The following is a 20,207-nucleotide window of genomic DNA, read 5'->3' as shown; positions in this document are numbered from 1 at the left end:
GATATGGACCCGGTTGGTGTGTTGAACACCTACCATACAAACTCGGAACACCTGGAAACATCATTCATTTCCAAAGGTAGTGGTATTCTTATTACCGGTATCTTAAAAAGATTTGAAAATTCTGTCCTAAACGAGATTAGAAACCAAAGATGCTAGCTAATAAGACAGGAAAACAAATGGAAAGTGCACGGTCCTCAAGCGTATACGCACATCACCTGAGACGCGCTGCCTTGACGCTTGATATCAATACTGTAGCAGCAGCGGCTTCAGGGACAGCGCGTCTCAGGTGATGAGTGTCTTTGCCCGAGACGTGCTGTCTTTGCAGATGTTGAAATGATGCACAGGATAGAGTGCGTCAGCATTTTTCACGTAAGGTACCTTTGTGGATCAAGATGTCTGAAGATGTTCGTCCCAAACATTTACGCACGTCGCACTCGGAAATCCCGCACATATAAGTACTGTACGTTATGTTATGCACACAATAAAGGCCGGCCGGCAGCCTGAAATAGAAGTTGTTTTACAGGATTGACAGCGCGTATAGTAGCGCGCGACGCACTTGTAACAACTGATTGAGTGCGCACTGCTAGTGCAATCATTGTGACGTCAGGCCGTGCATGTTAGTGAGAATTAATACAAGCACACGTGACTCATTTCAGCGCTTCCAATTGGCTACATTCTTGAACCCATTTTATAATGTTGTTTATTAAGCGTTTTGATTGTGAGATCAGGTTGTTGCCAAATTTTTACCTCCACAAAATAATCCTTATAAAATTACCGGTACTTTAAAATCTCGTTCTTCAAAATAATGCCCTTAATTTTGGAAATGAATGTTTCGATATGTACCAGTTTGTACTTAGATCTCTTTTGTATCGTCATGTAGGGTCAGTCATTTTGTGTCCATTTTTATCGCGCGCCTTCATATCTTGTTATCTCTACTATCTTTGTTAGAAACTTAGAAACGTGTGTGTGTGTGTGTGTGTGTGTGTGTTGTAGGTGTGTGTGTTGTCTCGTGTACACGTTTGTACAACTGATTTTACTACTCCTGACATACGATATATGGAGCAAGTGTGTATAGTATTAGTAACCAATCACCCATATGATCAATCTATACAGAACCCTGACCTTTGACCCCATGACCCCCAATTTCCCTAGATTACCACTGCCAGTCAGTACGCATAAATGAAGATGCCTTGAACCATTTTCAAGATATGGAGAGAAAAAAAAAATTGATAATGTTCACTGGACCCTATAGAAGTCATGACCCAAAACTCTCTCTAGAGTCAGAGAATTTGGTATACTCTACATGTACTTGGTTTCAAGAAAATACCTTCAGGCGATACACAGATAATAATGGAGGAAATGGCTAAATTTTGAGCATTTGACCTTGACCTTTAAAGGACAAGTTCACCTTCATAGACATGTACAGTAGGTTGAGTGAATGCAGCAATATTAGTAGAACACATCAGTGTGAGTTGGAGGAAAATCAGACAATCTGTTCAAAAGTTATGAAGTTTCTGCTCACTCAAGGCTGGATGAGAACACTACCCGTACTATAGCTTGCGAAGTCACATGTGTATAACGATACATATAAAGAAAGAATAAAGAAGATTCAACATATTTTCACTTTTCTCACATAACAAAAGAACACTTGACTTCTCTCTCTGTAGCTCAGAAGGCAGGTGGAATAATATTACTGAGTACCCTTAACATACAACATGTATGTCAGCAACAAGTCAAAGAAATGTGCACTTTATTCAAAATGTGAGGTTTTGTGAAATTCTTTTTATTTTCTTTATATCGTTGTACGCATATGACATCATACACTGTAGTAGTCTTCTCATCCAGCAGTGACTGCGCAGATACTTTAAAAATTCATAACTTTCGAACAGATTGTCCGATTTTCTCCAAACTTTCACTGATGTGTTTTACTAATAATGCTGCATTCACACAATCCACATGTATAATGAAGGTGAACTTGTCCTTTAACCTTGGGCATGTGCACCCAAAAGTTGTACATTGTACAACTTTGCCCCCTCATACTTATAAATTTGCCAAGTTTTATTAGGATACCAAAGTGGTACATGTACCCCATTTTTTTTTTTTTTTTTTTTTTTTTTTTACGCTGTTATCAAAATTGGTCACGGAAAGAAGGACAAGCAGATGTTAGGACAGACAGATGGACAGACAACAAAAAAAAAACATGATGCCTCTGGCCACACTTTGCAGCAAAGGCATAAAAATTACATGTAATATTTCTCATTCACACAAATTTGTGTTTTTAGCATTTCAACCACAGAACTACATGTATGTGGTTTATAGTAAAAGCAGAGCTACCAAGTCTCTGCGTGAGACGCAAGCATTTAGGGGCCATTCACGATCTCACGCATGGCACCCATTTTTCTCATGCATCGGGCGAAGTCTGCAACTTGGGTCTATAATATAATAATGAGCATAGCTCAAAAGATTAAAGTGATAGTTGCAATTGAAGGTATATTTCCCTTTTGTCCTTCAAAATAAGAAAAAAAATAGTCACTTAAGTATGCACCTGATCGCATCATTAAGAGCTAAAAATTGAAAAAGCTCCATACTGGGAGGCCACAGGGGGGAAAAAAACCTCCCACACCCTCGCTCGCGCGCACATTTGCATGCCGAGATGCCGAGTCATGAAAATCTCACTCATAAAATTTTTTTGAACTTGGCATCCCTGTAAAAGTGAGAAATTGAGGATATTAAGATATTGAGAAATCCTGTTCATTACCTTGACAAGCCACGACATATTTGGGAGTTTGCGGTTGAAATACAATATCAAAATTCCTACCAAAGAAAAAAAGTTGTTCCAGCAGGATTTTCCCTTTGCAATAAAATTCAGTAATGACAAAGTTGCCTGTTATCATTTCAAATGGATTGTCACTAAGACCTTCGATGTTGTCATTGATGGCACCTCCCAGCACAGTTGTGATGATTTCCATTTCTAGGCTGTACACATGAAGAACAGTCTGCTGTGTTTTCAGTATGACACATTTATAGAGAATCCATTTCTTTGGACAATTCCTTTTGTACAGAGGAAAAGTTGAAAATGACAATACAGTAAACATCATGTCCAATATTAAAATTGTTATGAAAGATAATAGAAATAAACAAAATTTAGATTTTCCCTTCGAAGAAATAGAATGAACCAGCAGTGCTCTTCTTCCTTCCTCCCTGAGGTCAACTGAACTGGAAAGGAAAATATTTAGACATGTAAACTCACGAAGTAAACAGCTGGGGAAGTGTTGCAGGACAATGGTAATATCTCACCTCAGAAGCCATTTAAAGAAAATGTTGGTCTCTTAACAAGTGCTATTTTTTCACGTTTTCCTTCATAGCCCAAAAATGAAACTTTGGTAGGACTTTACATGTAGTTTCCATATTGTGTTCCAAAATATTTCTTCTGTATCATTTGGCGCACAGTTATGCTGGGAAAAGAAAATCAAGATCACTGTGACTTGCAACCCAAGTAAAATACATACTGGTAGCATACACAGTCCGATGTATCAGTTTTCTTGCTGCATAAAGAAGTTGCATGCGCATTTGCAGGGTTCGTCTCTTGCCTGCTCAGGTGGACCGAATACAACCGAACACTGTCGCCATGTGCCTAACCCAGCGACAATTGCACTGTATCGCCGGGCCTATATCATTGATAGAAGGTTGTCTACCACCCATAGGCGCCGGAAGTGGGGGGGCAGGGGGGGCGGCCGCCCCCCCAATCCAAAAAGTGGGGGGGGGGCAAAACGCATTTTTGCCCCCCAAAAAAGCCCCCCCCCCCAAAAAAAAAAAATAATAATAATAAAAATAAATGAATAAACAAAGAAAATAAAATGAATTTGTATATATATATGAATAAAAGGGAAAAAATATGGCTACAAACGGCAGCTTTCGGACTGTAAAATGTCAAAATTTTCAAGCTCGCTCGCTTCGCTCGCTCGCATCCAGCAGTTGAGCCCGGTGCGCCTCCCCCTTAATTTCTAAAGCGAAAAACATAGCTACGACGGCAGTTGTTGGACTCTAGAATGTCAAAATTTTCAAGCTCGCTCGCTTCGCTCGCTCGCATTGAATCGTTATGCCATTCTCCTAATGTTGCTGACAGTAATTGCCAGTAGTTCCGCCCGATGCCCCCACCCCTTAATTTCCAAAGCGAAAGATAAATATAGCTACAAACGGGAGTTTTGGGACTGTAAAATGTAAAAATTCTCAAGCTCGCTCGCTTCGCTCGCTCGCATTGAATCGTTATGCCACTCTCCTGTTGCTGCCAGTAATTGCTAGCAGTTGCGCCCGATGTCCCCCCCCCCCCTTAATTTCCAAAGCGAAAGGTATAGTTACAAACGGGAGTTTTTGGACTGTAACATATCAAAATTGTCAAGCTCGCTCGCTTCGCTCGCTCGCATTGAATCGTTATGCCACTCTCCTAACGTTGCTGCCAGTAATTGCCAGCAGTTGCGCCCGATGCCCCCCCCCCCTTAATTTCCAAAGCGAAAGATATAGCCACAAACGGGAGTTTTTGAACTATAAAATGTCAAAATTCTCAAGCTCGCTCGCATTGAATCGTTATGCCACTCTCCTAATGTTGCTGCCAGTAATTGGCAGCAGTTGCGCCCGATGCACCGCCCCATTAATTTCCAAAGTGAAAGATATAGCTACAAATCCCAGTTTGGGGACTGTAGAATGTCAAAATTTTCAAGCTTGCTCGCTTCGCTCGCTCGCATTGAATCGTTATGCCATTCTCCTAATGTTGCTGCCAATAATTGCCAGCAGTTGCGCCCGATGCGCCCCCATTTATTTCCAAAGCGAAATATATAGCTACAATTAAAACTCCAGTTTTGGAACTGTAGAATATCAAAATTTTCAAGCTCGCTCGCTTCGCTCGCTCGCATTTTATCGTTATGCCATTCACCTTCTCTTGCTGACAGTATATAATTTGTCGATCGTTTCACACCGTCATTCCATAATCCATGTAAGGAAAACTTACAATGTTCCTCAATGACTGCGTTGTTGAATGTATCACATTCCGTAATGTATTGTAGTCCCATTATTGCTCACGCACACACGCACAAGCATACAGACCGTCTAAAATATGGTTCCCCCCATGTTTCGACCCACCGTACGCCACTTTACATATATATATATATATATATATATATATAAAATCATATATATATATATATATATATATATATAATAGATGTGTGTGCGTGTGTGTGTGTGTGTGTATGTGTATATTGTGTAACATATGCATGGTCTAATCTTGAGCCCCCTCCAATGTTTGCCCCCCCCCCCCCCCCCCCAATCCAAAACTGCTTCCGGCACGCCTGCTACCACCACCACAGTAAAATTTTACTTTTTGAACTTTGATTAGTCTTGTTAATCAGGGTGTACGTCACAAGACCGACACCCATGGATCATTCATATGGCCCACTGCACTAGTTTTATACAGCCCATGAGTCATGCAGCTCGTGATTTCAACACTAAGGCCCTTGGCCCTAGCACACTAAAGATAAACCCCGTTTTGTTGCACAACCTGTAGTAGGCTGTACAATATCTGTCGAAGTTGCAGGCTGCTTTTACCTCTGACTAGATAGAACTCTATACAACATATCAACAACTTTGTAGCGTTGGTCTCACAGGCTGCTTTTACAATTGTACCTGGTCTACAGTGTTGAACTCAGTCATGGGTTGTCCTGAGTGAAGGACTAGTTGTGTGAGAGCTGTATACTATGACTCATGGGTGTCTGTCTTGTGGGATGACCCCGTTAATAAGTAAATTAGACCCCCTACCTCATTTCTGATAATGTCCCCAAACACAACGATGACAGCCTCTTTTACTTTGGGTGACACTTTTAAAAGGGCCCGTATTCCCCTGAGGTATTGATATTCAGCAAAATAAGAGATAGCTCTTTTGAGTGGACATTCTCTCCTGTCTCCTTGGGCCGCCATTTCTTCGTTGTGTTCAAGCTCCGTTTCTTCCATGTCATCCTCCTGATCTGTGCTGGTCATGTCACCCGCAACGTCCCTTCCCACATCCATCTTTGACTCTGTCTCCATCGCTTCATCATTTCTGATATTTTTTACAGACCCATTTCTAGATGTACTTTCACCTCCACCTGGCAACAAAGTAGATTCTCCATGCCTAGTAGTAGTGCCAGTCGCGGTACTTGGCTTAGGCAATTTTGATGAGCTGTGTGTTAACCGAGAAGATACAGTTGGATTTGTTTTTGATCTTTCAGCTTGTGGTAGAGCTCTCACTGTTGGAGAGGCTTTTTTACTACTAGGTCGAGGTCTATACTCTGACGGAAGAATTCTGAAATCCTTCTCTCTTTTCTTATGTCCCCAGCCTTTTCTGATCGTCTTTTTGTTGAAGATCTTCCTACAGTGGTGGCAAATGAAATTATCCAGATATACTGTTCGCCCACAGAGATGAAACGCTGTTCCTGGAGTCGTCATAAGACTTAATCTTGTCCTTCTATAACCACGGGAGGTTTTTTCAAAGGGGTTCATGCACATAACACACTTTGTCGGATCGTAGTAAGCCATTTTTTATTTTTGTTATCGTGTGGTGTCGTCCGCGGTCCGCCGTCTCTTTGCTATCCTAAATTCTTATTCGCCTACCTATTCCTTAGATCCTCACTCGTCATACTGATTTCAGCTTCTCACACGGTCGACAGTAGGGAGGGCAGTGCACTGCGTGTTGTAGTCGCTCACAGTAGCTGGCGGAAGGGTAACACCGGAGCGGGGCCCCGTTCGCGATCGGTACGGGTTGAGGTTGCTGGTGCGATGCATGCCATGGTCGGCGGTAGACTCGAATACGAGATAGATGTTCTAAATGTACAAAAGATCGTTTTATACAACGTCCAAGTAGATCCTTGTAATTTGATTGGAGGATTGTTGGTGACGTGATATTCAATAAGCACTCCATTCAGCGCGCCGTGCAATTTTGGTTCTATTTTTGCGTGCAACTTGGTTCGATTTTTTCGTTCTATTCCACGGTTCGGCACTGCATGTACTGTGTATTGAGAATGCATGTAACTAGCGCAGTGTACGTGTGCGGTACATGCATGCGCGTATGTAGGCCTTGCCTACGTAGTGCTAGTGTGTACGTGTGTTGACGTGTATGAGCGCTAGCGAAGCTTCTAGATGTAACTGAGCTGCAATAATTTAATCGCAGACGACACAATCTTGTTTATTTGTAAACATCAAGGGGGCCGTCAGAAATGGCGGCGGTTCAACCTAGTTTCGTTTTGCTAAATGACGACGAACTTGCGGAATTGGTTGATGCTGCGGACTCAACGAACACAAAAAAACAAATACAGTTTGCTGTGCATCGTCTGGAAGCGTTTGCTGAATGTGCTGGAACGTCTTATTGGCTACAGTACAAGGCTAATACGGTAATGCAGAACTCGATAAGTTTCTGTCTCGTTTTTATGGTGGGTTACGGAGAAACAATGGAGATCTGTACACGAAGAAGTCTATGCACGCAATTCGATATGGACTTCATCGTCACTTTCAGGCCACCAAAGACATAGACATTTGTAATAGTGACATGTTTAAAGAGAGTGACAAGACTTACAAAGCTATTGTAGCGGTTTCCAATATTTCTGTATTTTTTACTGTCTGGCTGCCGTCAATTATGCTGTCTGACAGTAGCATTCTGTCAACATCCACGCGAACTTTCCTCGTGCGCCGGCACACGACAGGTGCGCATTACATTCTTCGCCTTTGTCATCGTGCCGAGGTACGCGTATTTCACATTCCAACAGTAGTCGGATTTTCATAAACACACCTCTTGTTTTGCTGTCATGGACACGGACCACCAATTAGTGGCGAGCTGCACATCTTCATCAGCCAATTACCACTCTCAAAGCTCCTGTCCGTGACACGTTTTCTCCGATCACGCTGTTTCATTTTCCACGCTTCCTCACTTCACGATTAGCTTTCATCCCGAGAGCACGTTCTAATCGTTGAAGTCACTCACGTCCGCATACTGTACTTCCCACGTCTTCTCGCGCTGACGATACCTCGCGCCGTGGACGGTCATTTCATACGGATTAGGGTATACTCCATCATACGGAATATCACACTTCCTCGGATTTTACACTTCGCGGCATTCGCTGCTTTTCACATCGCGGCTCGCCCTTTCTTCAGGCTGCACTCCAACCTGGGGATCTTTACATCGCTACATTCAACGCGATCCGCGTCCCGTCACATCGCTGCTTCGGCCCTGCTAGCGAGCTGTCTGTGGTGTGCAGACTCTGCCACAACCAGGGACCGCGCAGTTCTTCTATCCAGCGCTCCAGCGGTGGATCGACTCTACCCTCGCTTGTGCTAGCCGCGGCACTCGGAGGATACTCCACGCTGCCGCTGGATATTTTGTACATATTTATATGGGACACTGTCGTCTTCGGACACCCAAAGTGCATTCGGAGTTAGTCCATATCATTTAATATCATTTCGGGAAGTGCAATACCCATTTCAAGGACACTGTTCACCTCTACTGGTGCCCTGGTGTTTTCTACAGTCCATACACTACTGTCGTACGGTCGGCTACCATTCCTGCTGGTGGTACCTTACTTCAGCCCTGTCGTCCCGTTAGCCACTCGGTGAGTAATTGTTAGGTATTACCTCATAGGCCCGTACCATAATACCTACATTGGTGACCCCGACGTGATCTGTATAGGGCCAACTTCACGTCTCATTACATCCTCACCCTTCACTACGACGAATACAATGGCTACCACCAGCCCCCCGGCGGACGTAATAGCGAACCTCACGGCGCAGGTTCTGCTGCTAACAGAGCAGCTGTTCATACTGGTAGCACGCATGGACGAACGACGGTTGCAGCGAACGTCACGACGTTCGCAACGGAAATACCGTCCTCGTCCTCGTCAGCGGTCCAGAGGCGGCAACCGCGGCCATGGAGGCGGGCCGCGCAGTGCGCCGCGGAAGCGAACCCCTTCCCAAATCCGACACGCTGGCAGTGAGTGCTACTTCCACTGGAAGTTTGGCGACGACGCCCGGCAGTGCTGCTCACCCTGCTCGAGGCGAAAAACCCCGACCACTCCCACCGCACCACGAAAACGACTCAGCCCCAGCCAGAGATCAGCGGCGACGAGCCCCTGACGAGTCACGGACAGGAGCTTTGACAGTAGCATTCTGTCAACATCCACGCGAACTTTCCTCGTGCGCCGGCACACGACAGGTGCGCATTACATTCTTCGCCTTTGTCATCGTGCCGAGGTACGCGTATTTCACATTCCAACAGTACCCAGGTCGAAATTCCCATAGAAACCAGTAGAGCTAAAACCAGTAGAATTCTACTGGTTTGTACGGGTTCAGTGGAGACCGATTTTCTACTGGTTTCAATATGGAAAGTGAAATAAAACCAGTAGAAAACCAGTAGGAAATTTGTACTGGAACCAGTAGCAGACCAGTAAGAATTCTTATTGGAACCAGTAGAAACCAGTAGAAATGCTTGATTTAAACCAGTAGAATCCAGTGAAGACCAATGAAAACTCTCAATGAAACCAGTAGAAATCTCAACAAAACCAGTAGAAATCTTAACAAAACCAGTAGAAAACCAGTAGAAACCAGCAGGATTTTTTTACTGGAACCAGTAGAAATCTCACCAAAACCAGTAGAAATCTCAACAAAACCAGTAGAAATCTCAACAAAACCAGTAGAAATCTTAACAAAACCAGTAGAAAACCGGTAGAAACCAGCAGGATTTTTTTACTGGAACCAGTAGAAATCTCAACAAAACCAGTAGAAATCTCAACAAAACCAGTAGAAACCAGCAGGATTTCTTACTGGAACCAGTAGAAATCTCAACAAAACCAGTAGAAATCTTAACAAAACCAGTAGAAAACCAGTAGAAACCAGCAGGATTTCTTCCCGGAACCAGTAGAAACCAGCAGGATTTCTTACTGGAACCAGTAGAAACCAGCAGGATTTCTTACTGGAACCAGTAGAAACCAGCAAGATTTCTTTCTGGAACCAGTAGAAACCAGCTGAATTTCTTACTGGAACCAGTAGAAACCAGCATGATTTCCTACTGGAACCAGTAGAAACCAGCAGGATTTCTTACTGGAACCAGTAGAAACCAGCAGGATTTCTTCTGGAACCAGTAGAAACCAGCAGGATTTCTTACTGGAACCAGTAGAAACCAGCAGGATTTCTTACTGGAACCAGTAGAAACCAGTAGGAATTTCTACTGGAACCAGAAGAATGCCAGTAGATTCCTTACTGAAACCAGAAGAAACCAACAGAATACCAGTAGATGTTGTACTGGCCCCAGTAGAAACCAGAAGAAATTCCTACTGAACCAGTAACAGCATGTACCAATGCATTTGGAAGAAGAACTTGCACTTCAAGTGACTCCCATTATAACGACATCTTCAGGACCGACAGTTTTCTTTCTGTTACATTAAAATGTTGTTACAGCTCAACAATGCAAGAAAGAACATTGTAAATGTAGTACAGTTGTAAATACAGGTACAATTGTAATTTAAGGACCTGATTTTTTACTTTTTTGATACATTGCAAAAAAGTTTCCATAGAACCATGTCCAATATAATGGATGTGCACTAGTAGTACAAATTCTTCTTCAAATCAGCAAAAACAAACAAACAAACAAAAAACCTATTTGTAATGGTGCCACCAGACATCAACTAATGTACAGTACTAACCAATTTTCGACTGAATGAGACATACCTGAATGTTCAAAATTAAGAATGCATACATGTACACAACACATGCCACACAAATTCACACTGCATTTGTATGCATACATTAATCAAAACATGAGACTTCTATCACACACTGTAAGTCTGGAGTAAATACAGTCTTAAGTTGAGGAAATTTTATTACAGGTCAATGGATGATAATCATATTACATGAGTACATTACATTTCAAAGTATTCATTATTCAGATTACTTTTTTTTCACCATGTTGTTTTGCCAAGCCAAAGAATTTTTATTTCAGTTAACAAATTCGTTCAACTGATTATGTGACAGGAATTTTTGTTTTTGAAAGACAAATAAGGCCTCGACAGGTATTTGAAAAAAAAAAAAACATGTAAATTTGTATTACATCAAAAATACAAGGTTTACATTCCTGTCATTGAGCACTTTCCATTAAAGCGATAACTTAAAGATGATTACCCTAATCATAGAAAATTTTCATCTGAAAGGATGCAAAACTCATACGTACACAAACAAACTTAATAATAAAGATATTAAACTGATGGCATGACAAACAAAACTTCACTTGACAAAACAAAATACAGCATTCGTGGTTGGCAAAGAATAGATATTCATAATTATGTATGTAAAATAAACCATGCTGTCTTGCTGGCATCATCCAGGTACATACATCTACGGTACATACACAGATAACACTAACAGCATCGATCATAGATAGAGTTAAAAAAAGCGGCACCAAAATGGGATTGGATATTGTAGGTAAGAGGCAATGAGTAAAAAAAAAAAAGAAGAGGAAAATAAACAAATAAACAAATTCATAGTCACATCTGAATGTAAGTTTACAGAATAGATTTCAATTACCAAAATGCTCACGCATGCTTGGCAGCTCATTTTATGTTAGTTAACAGCCTTTCAAAAACATAAGAGAACCTCATTATGTCAAGGACCTAAATACCACGATTCACCTGTAATTACCTGTTTGAGTGCATATCACCTTTCTTACTATATTGTAATTATACACAGCCCTGTCCCTTTGCTGCACACAGCATTTGGTTGGGCTAGTTTCTTTCTATAATAGGTCCTTGTTCTGTCAGCTGGAAAGTGGTATGCACAATCTGTGAGGTTTAATGTCTAATAGTAGTCATAGATTTTTCACAATAAGTCAAGAGTCTTCACCTGGGACCTGATAAAATCATTATCATTTGCAAACTGGCAGGTCTGCAAGTTGCAAGGTTACACTAATTTAATTTAAAAAAAAAGAAACAAAATGCATCAAACTGAACATTACCCATTTGACCATTTAAAATAAAAAAGAAAAAAATACAATGTCCACCGTTGCATGATTCAATTACACAACTTTGAGCACAAACAACACAGCATGGACGCGGCAGGTTTTGCACTTCAAGCTCACACCCGTTAGTCTTTTTATCCGATAGCAAGTACAGCTATACTGTGTTATTGTCCAAGTTAGTCCTCACCTAATCCTTTGCCATCAGTACAGCGCAGGAATCTTCCCCTCCTCGACCAGCACAGCAACTCTCTTGTGCAAAATGATAAAATACTGTACATGAACTAAGTATATGCTGACTTTCTTGCAGTTTATACTTGTACCCATCATGAATGTAAAGATACACTGTAGCACAGAAGATCACCCAAGCCCAGTCATCTGGTTCTGACATACATGTATGTACTAAACTTGTACATTGTACATTACGGTACTGTTCAAGTATTTCCTCATTTAAGCTGTCACCAGTGATGGAATAACACAGGACATAGTGACACTCCTTTTCCTCCAGTCAATCTTTAAAGTACATTGTAGCTAACAAATCTCTGCACTGATGATGATGAGTCTGGCTGAATATGATGGTTCTCTCAGTTTTACATTTCTTTCGCTCACATAATTCTTTCACTAGTGTGAAAATATCTTGAAATTTTCCTGAAATGACAAGCTGACAACATACACTTTTTGTAAGAGCAAATATTTGGCCAGGCCTCCCTGGTTGGGCCCATCTGGTGCTTGTATGACGATTTCAAAATGCTGAAGGCCCAAACTCTCAGTGAGGTCATCATTCTCTGAAGAAGGCAAGGGAAGATGTAGGGCCCACTCGTGGCAGTCAAAATACCAGGTACGTGGCATAGCGGAGCTCCGCAAGTCGATCTTAGCTGGCTTCCTCTAGTCTACATCGTCTCCTAATACTTAAAGATAAAACAAACAGAAAGAGAACTTTGAGTAATCAATCAATTTTCAATGTTTGATGTTAAAGTGATATATTGTACTACACGTTGTACGTAAATCTTGCCAAATTGAGAACATTTGTTTAAAAAATCAGCACATATTTCTTCTTCATTGGAGATCAACATTCAACAATCATATCATTATGGTCAACTAGTGTTTCAGTTTGAACTCTTTATACATACATGTATGATTAATGTACAACATATGTTACGTTTCCACGCCTGACTCTGTCAAGGGCGTGTTATAGTTAACTTCACATATTCTGCTCAATGCACAAACCCGCCCCCACCGATTGATAAATCACTAGCACAGGGTAGACGGTGTTTCTGGCAATTCCATTTCTCTCACTTACAATGTACCGGGTAACCGGTACATACTGTATAGCCTGTATTTTACTTGGTGATTGACTAGCAAGCGGTGTTCCCTATGAACTGTTGTTATAATATACTGGCTTTTTGTACGCTTAAATGGTCACAGATTTGTCATACAATTTACACACACACATGAAAGCAAAGCTTGGCATTTTTTTCTACAACTTTGCTCACTGCATGTCCAAAATACGATTCAACATAAATCTACAAGTTAAATACATAGCTGTACATGTATTCTCAAATCATCACTATTTTGTTGGTGTCTAATGTGGCAAACAGAATGTTTCGGTTAGATGAGAAAAACTGAATGTACATGTATTCTCAAATCATCACTATTTTGTTGGTGTCTAATGTGGCAAACAGAATGTTTCCATCATGGCACACAAACTGATATTGAGTGATAAAGAGCTAACTTAAATCCAACTTTGTAGTTAGCGTTAATAATACTTTAAATCTAGGCTAACAAGAGGTCTAAGGCAAAACACTCACTAACTGGCCAACACTGGTGCTCGGTTTGTCTCAGTCGGGTTCCTCATACACTTGCACTGCAGACGAGTACAGCATGGCTATGCATATCAGTGAACCTACTGCGTACTGGTGGCTGTAGCTGTTCCAGTGTCTCACAGTCCATTATCGGGCATTGTCAGTCTCCGACACGTACCACCACCACAACGGTAGTACCAGATACAGTTTGGATTCACAGTGGATTGTTTCGTCAATTTTCACGATGTCACTAGCTTGCACATTTCAAATCGTTTGAACATACATGTAGTATGGTGTACGACATTTCTGAAACATACCGTAGGGCGTACTAGTACACTGAAAAAAAACGTAGCGTTCAAACGTACGGCTTCGATTCCGATCGTCACCTAGTATGATCAACTATGGTTGAATACGGCCTGGAAGCAACTCGACATCAAAGTCACTCTCAAATGAAATAAAACGTCAATGTTTACCGCTAACTAAACCTTAGATTCCTGAGCTCATTGAAGATTCTCATTCCGAAACACAAATGCAATCGTAAGTGGAGTTTTCTCGGTATAATTGGCTGCTGGATGACAGAGTTGAACAGATTGCGATGGGTGCGTTGATGTGTGTATGACAGCGCAGTACCGACGTACAGCTCAAATATGAATGCGGTGGCGGCCGGCCGGCCAGCCAGCCAGCGCAGGGCTGGGGAGCGGACGGCGGATTGCGCTGCCCGCCAAAAGTAGCTCGTTTGCATAACGGCTAGCTGCGCGGTAGTATGACGTCATGTTGCCGTTTGAGACCCAGGGATTTATTGATGAGCATAACGAGTTTAAAGACAATTAGGTTATAACAATTACATAAGTATAATTTTATTTCAAAATATATGACTTATATTTTTATTTTTTTTTGCAATTGTTAATATCCACATGATAACAAAATTAACAAAATTTTCCGTAAAAGTTGTTCATTGTAACGACGTTCTGTTGTTTGACAACTTCCAGTAGAATCCACCGGTTTCTATTGGTTTCTGCAGGCACTCGGTTGGTTTCTACTGGTTTGACTTGTTAGAAGTATTTTGACACCCCATTTTAAACCAGTAGAATCTACTGATTTCTGTCGGTTTCTACTAGTATTACTTCACAAGTTTACAACCCTCTTCAAACCAGTAGACTCCACAGGTACTCGTTGGTTTCCGCTGGTTTGACTTGATATTTTTACATCCCATTTCAAGCCAGTGGAATCTACTGGTTTCTGTCGGTTTCTACTGGTATAACTCCACACTTCTACAACCCTCTTCAAACCAGTAGACTATCTACAGGTACCTGTTGGTTTCTACTGGTTTGACTTGTTTGTTTTTACATGTATAGGAGATGACTGGTTTGTACTGGTTACCACTGGTTTGACATGATATTTCGACACCCCATTTTAAGCTAGTGGAATCTACTGGTTTCTGTCACTTTCTACTGGTATAACTTCACACTTCTACTAATCCTCTTCTTACCAGTAGACTATCTACAGTACCTGTTGGTTTCTACTGGTTATTTGATTTTCCATGTATAGGAGATTGACTGGTTTGTACTGGTTACCACTGGTTTGACTTAATATTTTGACACCCGGCCCATTTCAAGCCAGTGGAAACTACTGGTTTCTGTCGGTTTCTACTGGTATAACTTCACACTTCTACAACCCTCTTCAAACCAGTAGACTATCTACAGGTACCTGCTGGTTTCTACTGGTTTGACTTATTTGTTTTTCCATGTATAGGAGATTGACTGGTTTGTACTGGTTACCACTGGTTTGACTTAATATTTTGACACCCATTTCAAGCCAGTGGAATCTACTGGTTTCTGTCGGTTTCTACTGGTATAACTTCACACTTCTACAACCCTCTTCAAACCAGTAGACTATCTACAGGTACCTGTTGGTTTCTACTGGTTTGACTTATTTGTTTTACATGTATAGGAGATTGACTGGTTTGTACTGGTTACCACTGGTTTGACTTAATATTTTGACACCCCATTTCAAGCCAGTGGAATCTACTGGTTTCTGTCGGTTTCTACTGGTATAACTTCACACTTCTACAACTCTCTTCGAACCAGTAGACTATCTACAGGTACCTGTTGGTTTCTACTGGTTTGACTTATTTGTTTTACATGTATAGGAGATTGACTGGTTTGTACTGGTTTCCGCTGGTTTCACTTGATATTTTGACACCCCACTTTAAAGCCAGTGGATTCTACTGGTTTCTGTCGGTTTCTACTGGTATAACTTCACACTTCTACAACCCTCTTCAAACCAGTAGACTTCTACAGGTACCTGTTGGTTTCTACTGGTTTGACTTATTTGTTTCTACATGTATAGGAGATTGACTGGTTTGTACTGGTTACCACTGGTTTGACTTGATATTTCGACACCCCCATTTTAAGCCAGTAGAATATTCTGGTTTCTATTGGTTTATGCTGGTATTACTTCATCACAATTGTATGACCCTCTTCCAGCCATTACTACTGGTACCTGTTGGTTTCTACTGGTTTGATTTAATTCTTGTTTATACATGCAGAAAAGTGACTGGTCTGTACTGGTTCATACTGGTTTTCCCTTCTTTTAAAGCCATCTTCAAACCAGTAGGCTGCACGGGTACCTGTTGGTTTTTACTGGTTAACAAGTAATGTCTTAACATGCATAAAAAAAAATGCTGGTTTGTATTGGTTTCTACTGGTCTGACTTGTCTTTTTTCAACCCAGTTTTGAAACCAGTCGACTCTTCTGGTTTGTACTGTTCTCTACAGGTTTCCCTCTCCACTTGAAACCATTAAACAGTACTGATTTCTTCTGGATTCTACTGGTCTAACTTTGAATTTAACACTCCATTTGAAAACCAGTAGACTCTACTGGTTTTTATTGGTTTGTTCTGGTCTTTTGACCAGTTGAATCTAATGGTCTCTATGGGAATCCTACTGGAACCCTCTGGAAATTCCCATAGAAACCACTCAAATCCGGAAACCATTAGAAACCAGTAGAAGGTCTCTACTGGTTTCTACTGGTTTCTATGGGAATTTCGACCTGGGTAGTCGGATTTTCATAAACACACCTCTTGTTTTGCTGTCATGGACACGGACCACCAATTAGTGGCGAGCTGCACATCTTCATCAGCCAATTACCACTCTCAAAGCTCCTGTCCGTGACACGTTTTCTCCGATCACGCTGTTTCATTTTCCACGCTTCCTCACTTCACGATTAGCTTTCATCCCGAGAGCACGTTCTAATCGTTGAAGTCACTCACGTCCGCATACTGTACTTCCCACGTCTTCTCGCGCTGACGATACCTCGCGCCGTGGACGGTCATTTCATACGGATTAGGGTATACTCCATCATACGGAATATCACACTTCCTCGGATTTTACACTTCGCGGCATTCGCTGCTTTTCACATCGCGGCTCGCCCTTTCTTCAGGCTGCACTCCAACCTGGGGATCTTTACATCGCTACATTCAACGCGATCCGCGTCCCGTCACATCGCTGCTTCGGCCCTGCTAGCGAGCTGTCTGTGGTGTGCAGACTCTGCCACAACCAGGGACCGCGCAGTTCTTCTATCCAGCGCTCCAGCGGTGGATCGACTCTACCCTCGCTTGTGCTAGCCGCGGCACTCGGAGGATACTCCACGCTGCCGCTGGATATTTTGTACATATTTATATGGGACACTGTCGTCTTCGGACACCCAAAGTGCATTCGGAGTTAGTCCATATCATTTAATATCATTTCGGGAAGTGCAATACCCATTTCAAGGACACTGTTCACCTCTACTGGTGCCCTGGTGTTTTCTACAGTCCATACACTACTGTCGTACGGTCGGCTACCATTCCTGCTGGTGGTACCTTACTTCAGCCCTGTCGTCCCGTTAGCCACTCGGTGAGTAATTGTTAGGTATTACCTCATAGGCCCGTACCATAATACCTACACTATGATGGTTAAACTCAAGCAGAGTGGGAAAGGAGCCGTAAAGCACAAGAAAGCGGTGAGTGCATAGAAGACATGACGAAGATCATTGATTCACTTGATACAACAACCCCGATTGGTCTTCAGAATAAAGTCTTTATTGACGTTATGACATATTTTGCTAACCGTGGGAGAGAGAATCTGCGTAGTACGTCGATTTCAGACTTCGATCTAGAGGTTGATGAACAGAACTTGCGTTACATTACCCGTCGTGATACTATGACTAAATCAAGACGTGAATGTGAGGACGAGGCATGTAGCGGTCATATGTACGAAATTCCTGGTTCAAGCCGATGTCCAGTCCGATCGTTTCTTGCTTTGAAAGAAGTTTTGAACCCGGCTGAAAAGTGCATGTGGCAACGTCCAAAAGCCAAGGCGCCAACGGACGGTTCTCCGTGGTACATGAATGCACCGTTAGGGATTAACACAATAGGAAATAAGATGAGAGAGATCTCTGAAAAGGCTGGGTGTTCGCAAGTGTACACAAACCACAGTTTGAGGGCAACAACATGCACAGTGCTGGATGAAGCTGGCTTTCCGAATCGACACATCATGTCAGTCACTGGACATCGTTCGGAATCGTCTCTGAAGCACTATTCGCGTACAAGTGACAAAAAGAAGAAGCTTATGAGTAAAGCGCTAGCTAACGAAATGAGTGAAAATGCTCCAAAGCCAGCTGAGCCTGAGGTACAATCAAATGAAAATGTGTTGGAGGGGTTGGATAGCCTTCTTACAGATTCCCAAGAACAGTTAATTTTGAGCGAATCAAATTTCAATATCCAAAGTGCCACGTCAACCTCCTCGGTGCAACACTTCCACTTCCATGGTCCAGTTACCTTTCACAACAAGTAGGAACAGAACTAGAGAGTTAGACCTAAAGTTCTATGGACTGCTGAGTGCTATTGTGCACGTGACGTATGTGTTTGTGTTTGACATTTCAACTCTTTAATAGCGTTAAGAATTGAGAAAAATGTGTTGGAACTTTGACTCTTTCTTCAACTGAATTACGACGAGCGTTGAGGCTTTACTGCAAGTGTAAATGAGTTTCAAGATTAAACTTTCAACACTTTGATTCAGACATTCCGTTGGTTTTGAACTACTGACCTGTATCTACCTACATGTACATTGATTGCACAAGCCAGAAAGAGAACCGCAGTGGATCCACATGTAAGTATGGCTATATTTTTCATACATATTCTTCTAGGCCTAACTGTTACTTAGACCTACCCAACAATCCTCCAACCAAAAACAAAGATCTACTTGGACGTTGTATAAAACAAATAGTGTATGGTCTTTACTCGTGCAATGGAACGAGATTTCGCACTCGGTGAAAGATGAGGCGCTCTATTCAACTCGGCTTCGCCTCGTTGAATAGAGCGCCTCTATCTTTCACCTCGTGCGAAATCTCGTACCATTGTACTCGTGACCATTCACTATTTGTATATTATCAAAGACACTAATTATGTGGAATACTGTTTGTCACACCATAGATAATCCACAGTCAAAGAGGTACACCTCAGGATGGAAGACTTTAGTGAGTACGGTGGAGTGGCGTCCAGGCCGATGCTTGACCGAAAGATCGGTCTGTATCTGTCCGTCGGGGAATGTTCCGCGGAGACTGCGTCTGGCTTCACGGATCCCCTCCAGCGTTAATGGCAAAATATAAAAAGAGTCCTCCGGACAGACGGATCTTTCTGTCTAGGCCGATGCATGCTTACAACTACAGTACCGGTACATGTACTAGTAGTAGAGCAGGTATACTAGTAAGCCGAAGAATTGTGCAAAATTTGATAGTCTGAGAGCTGGCTGCTGGTCAATTTACCCCATCAAGCCCAAAAGGTTTGACCCCTCAGAGTTGCTGGGGCCACCCTCCTCATTAAAAAAATGCCCGTCAGCCTGGTCCCTGAGGGCGGGTTCGGCCCCCAGGGACCCCCCGAAAAGGCCCTCCGGCGGGTGTAATTTACCCCATGGAGCCCATGGACCAAATTTGGCCTATATGAATGTCCTATGGGTGTACATAATCAAAATATAAAAACTGACAAAATATCTGGTCGGGAAAGGGGTTGCCAGACCGCTTGTTTGCAGGCATAAAACCTTAATTTTGGTCAAGGAGTCTGCGCCAAGACTACACTGTCCCATAGGCCCTGTACTGTAGCGTCTCCCAACAGGCTGACAGACAGTGCCAGTTAGTGCATGTAGTATCTTGGCGCAGACTCCTTTACGCGCAACAAGGGTTATTGCCTGCAAACTACCCGTTATACACTGGGACCCAGGGTAGTTTGCATGCATAAATTGACCACACACACACCCACCCCCCCCCCACACACACACACATATACACACACACACACACACACGCACACACAGACATACACACACATATGTTTACACATGACTCTTATAT

At 42.3% G+C, this 20,207-nt stretch overlaps 1 protein-coding gene and 1 pseudogene across 1 annotated transcript in view; one reads left to right on the top strand and one right to left on the bottom strand.

Moving 5' to 3' along the window:
• LOC139719952 (uncharacterized) overlaps positions 1–6,804 on the bottom strand; it is a 64,425-nt gene extending 57,621 nt beyond the window's left edge. The window contains exon 1 of the mRNA XM_071631331.1: positions 5,812–6,804. Coding sequence (XP_071487432.1) covers positions 5,812–6,567 — 756 coding nt within the window. The 5' untranslated portion in view covers positions 6,568–6,804. The remainder of the gene's footprint in view (positions 1–5,811) is intronic.
• A 440-nt stretch (positions 6,805–7,244) lies between these two features.
• Positions 7,245–18,655, top strand: LOC139719957 (uncharacterized protein KIAA1958-like; annotated as a pseudogene).
• The last annotated feature ends 1,552 nt before the right edge of the window (positions 18,656–20,207 follow it).

The sequence above is a fragment of the Diadema antillarum genome, unplaced genomic scaffold, assembly GCF_040938485.1.
Source record: "Diadema antillarum isolate AM-2024a unplaced genomic scaffold, OU_Dant_1.0 scf00000117, whole genome shotgun sequence".
Classification (NCBI taxonomy): Eukaryota; Metazoa; Echinodermata; class Echinoidea; order Diadematoida; family Diadematidae; genus Diadema; species Diadema antillarum.
Note: the sequence above shows the minus strand (reverse complement) of the source record. Positions and strands in the feature narration are given on the sequence as shown.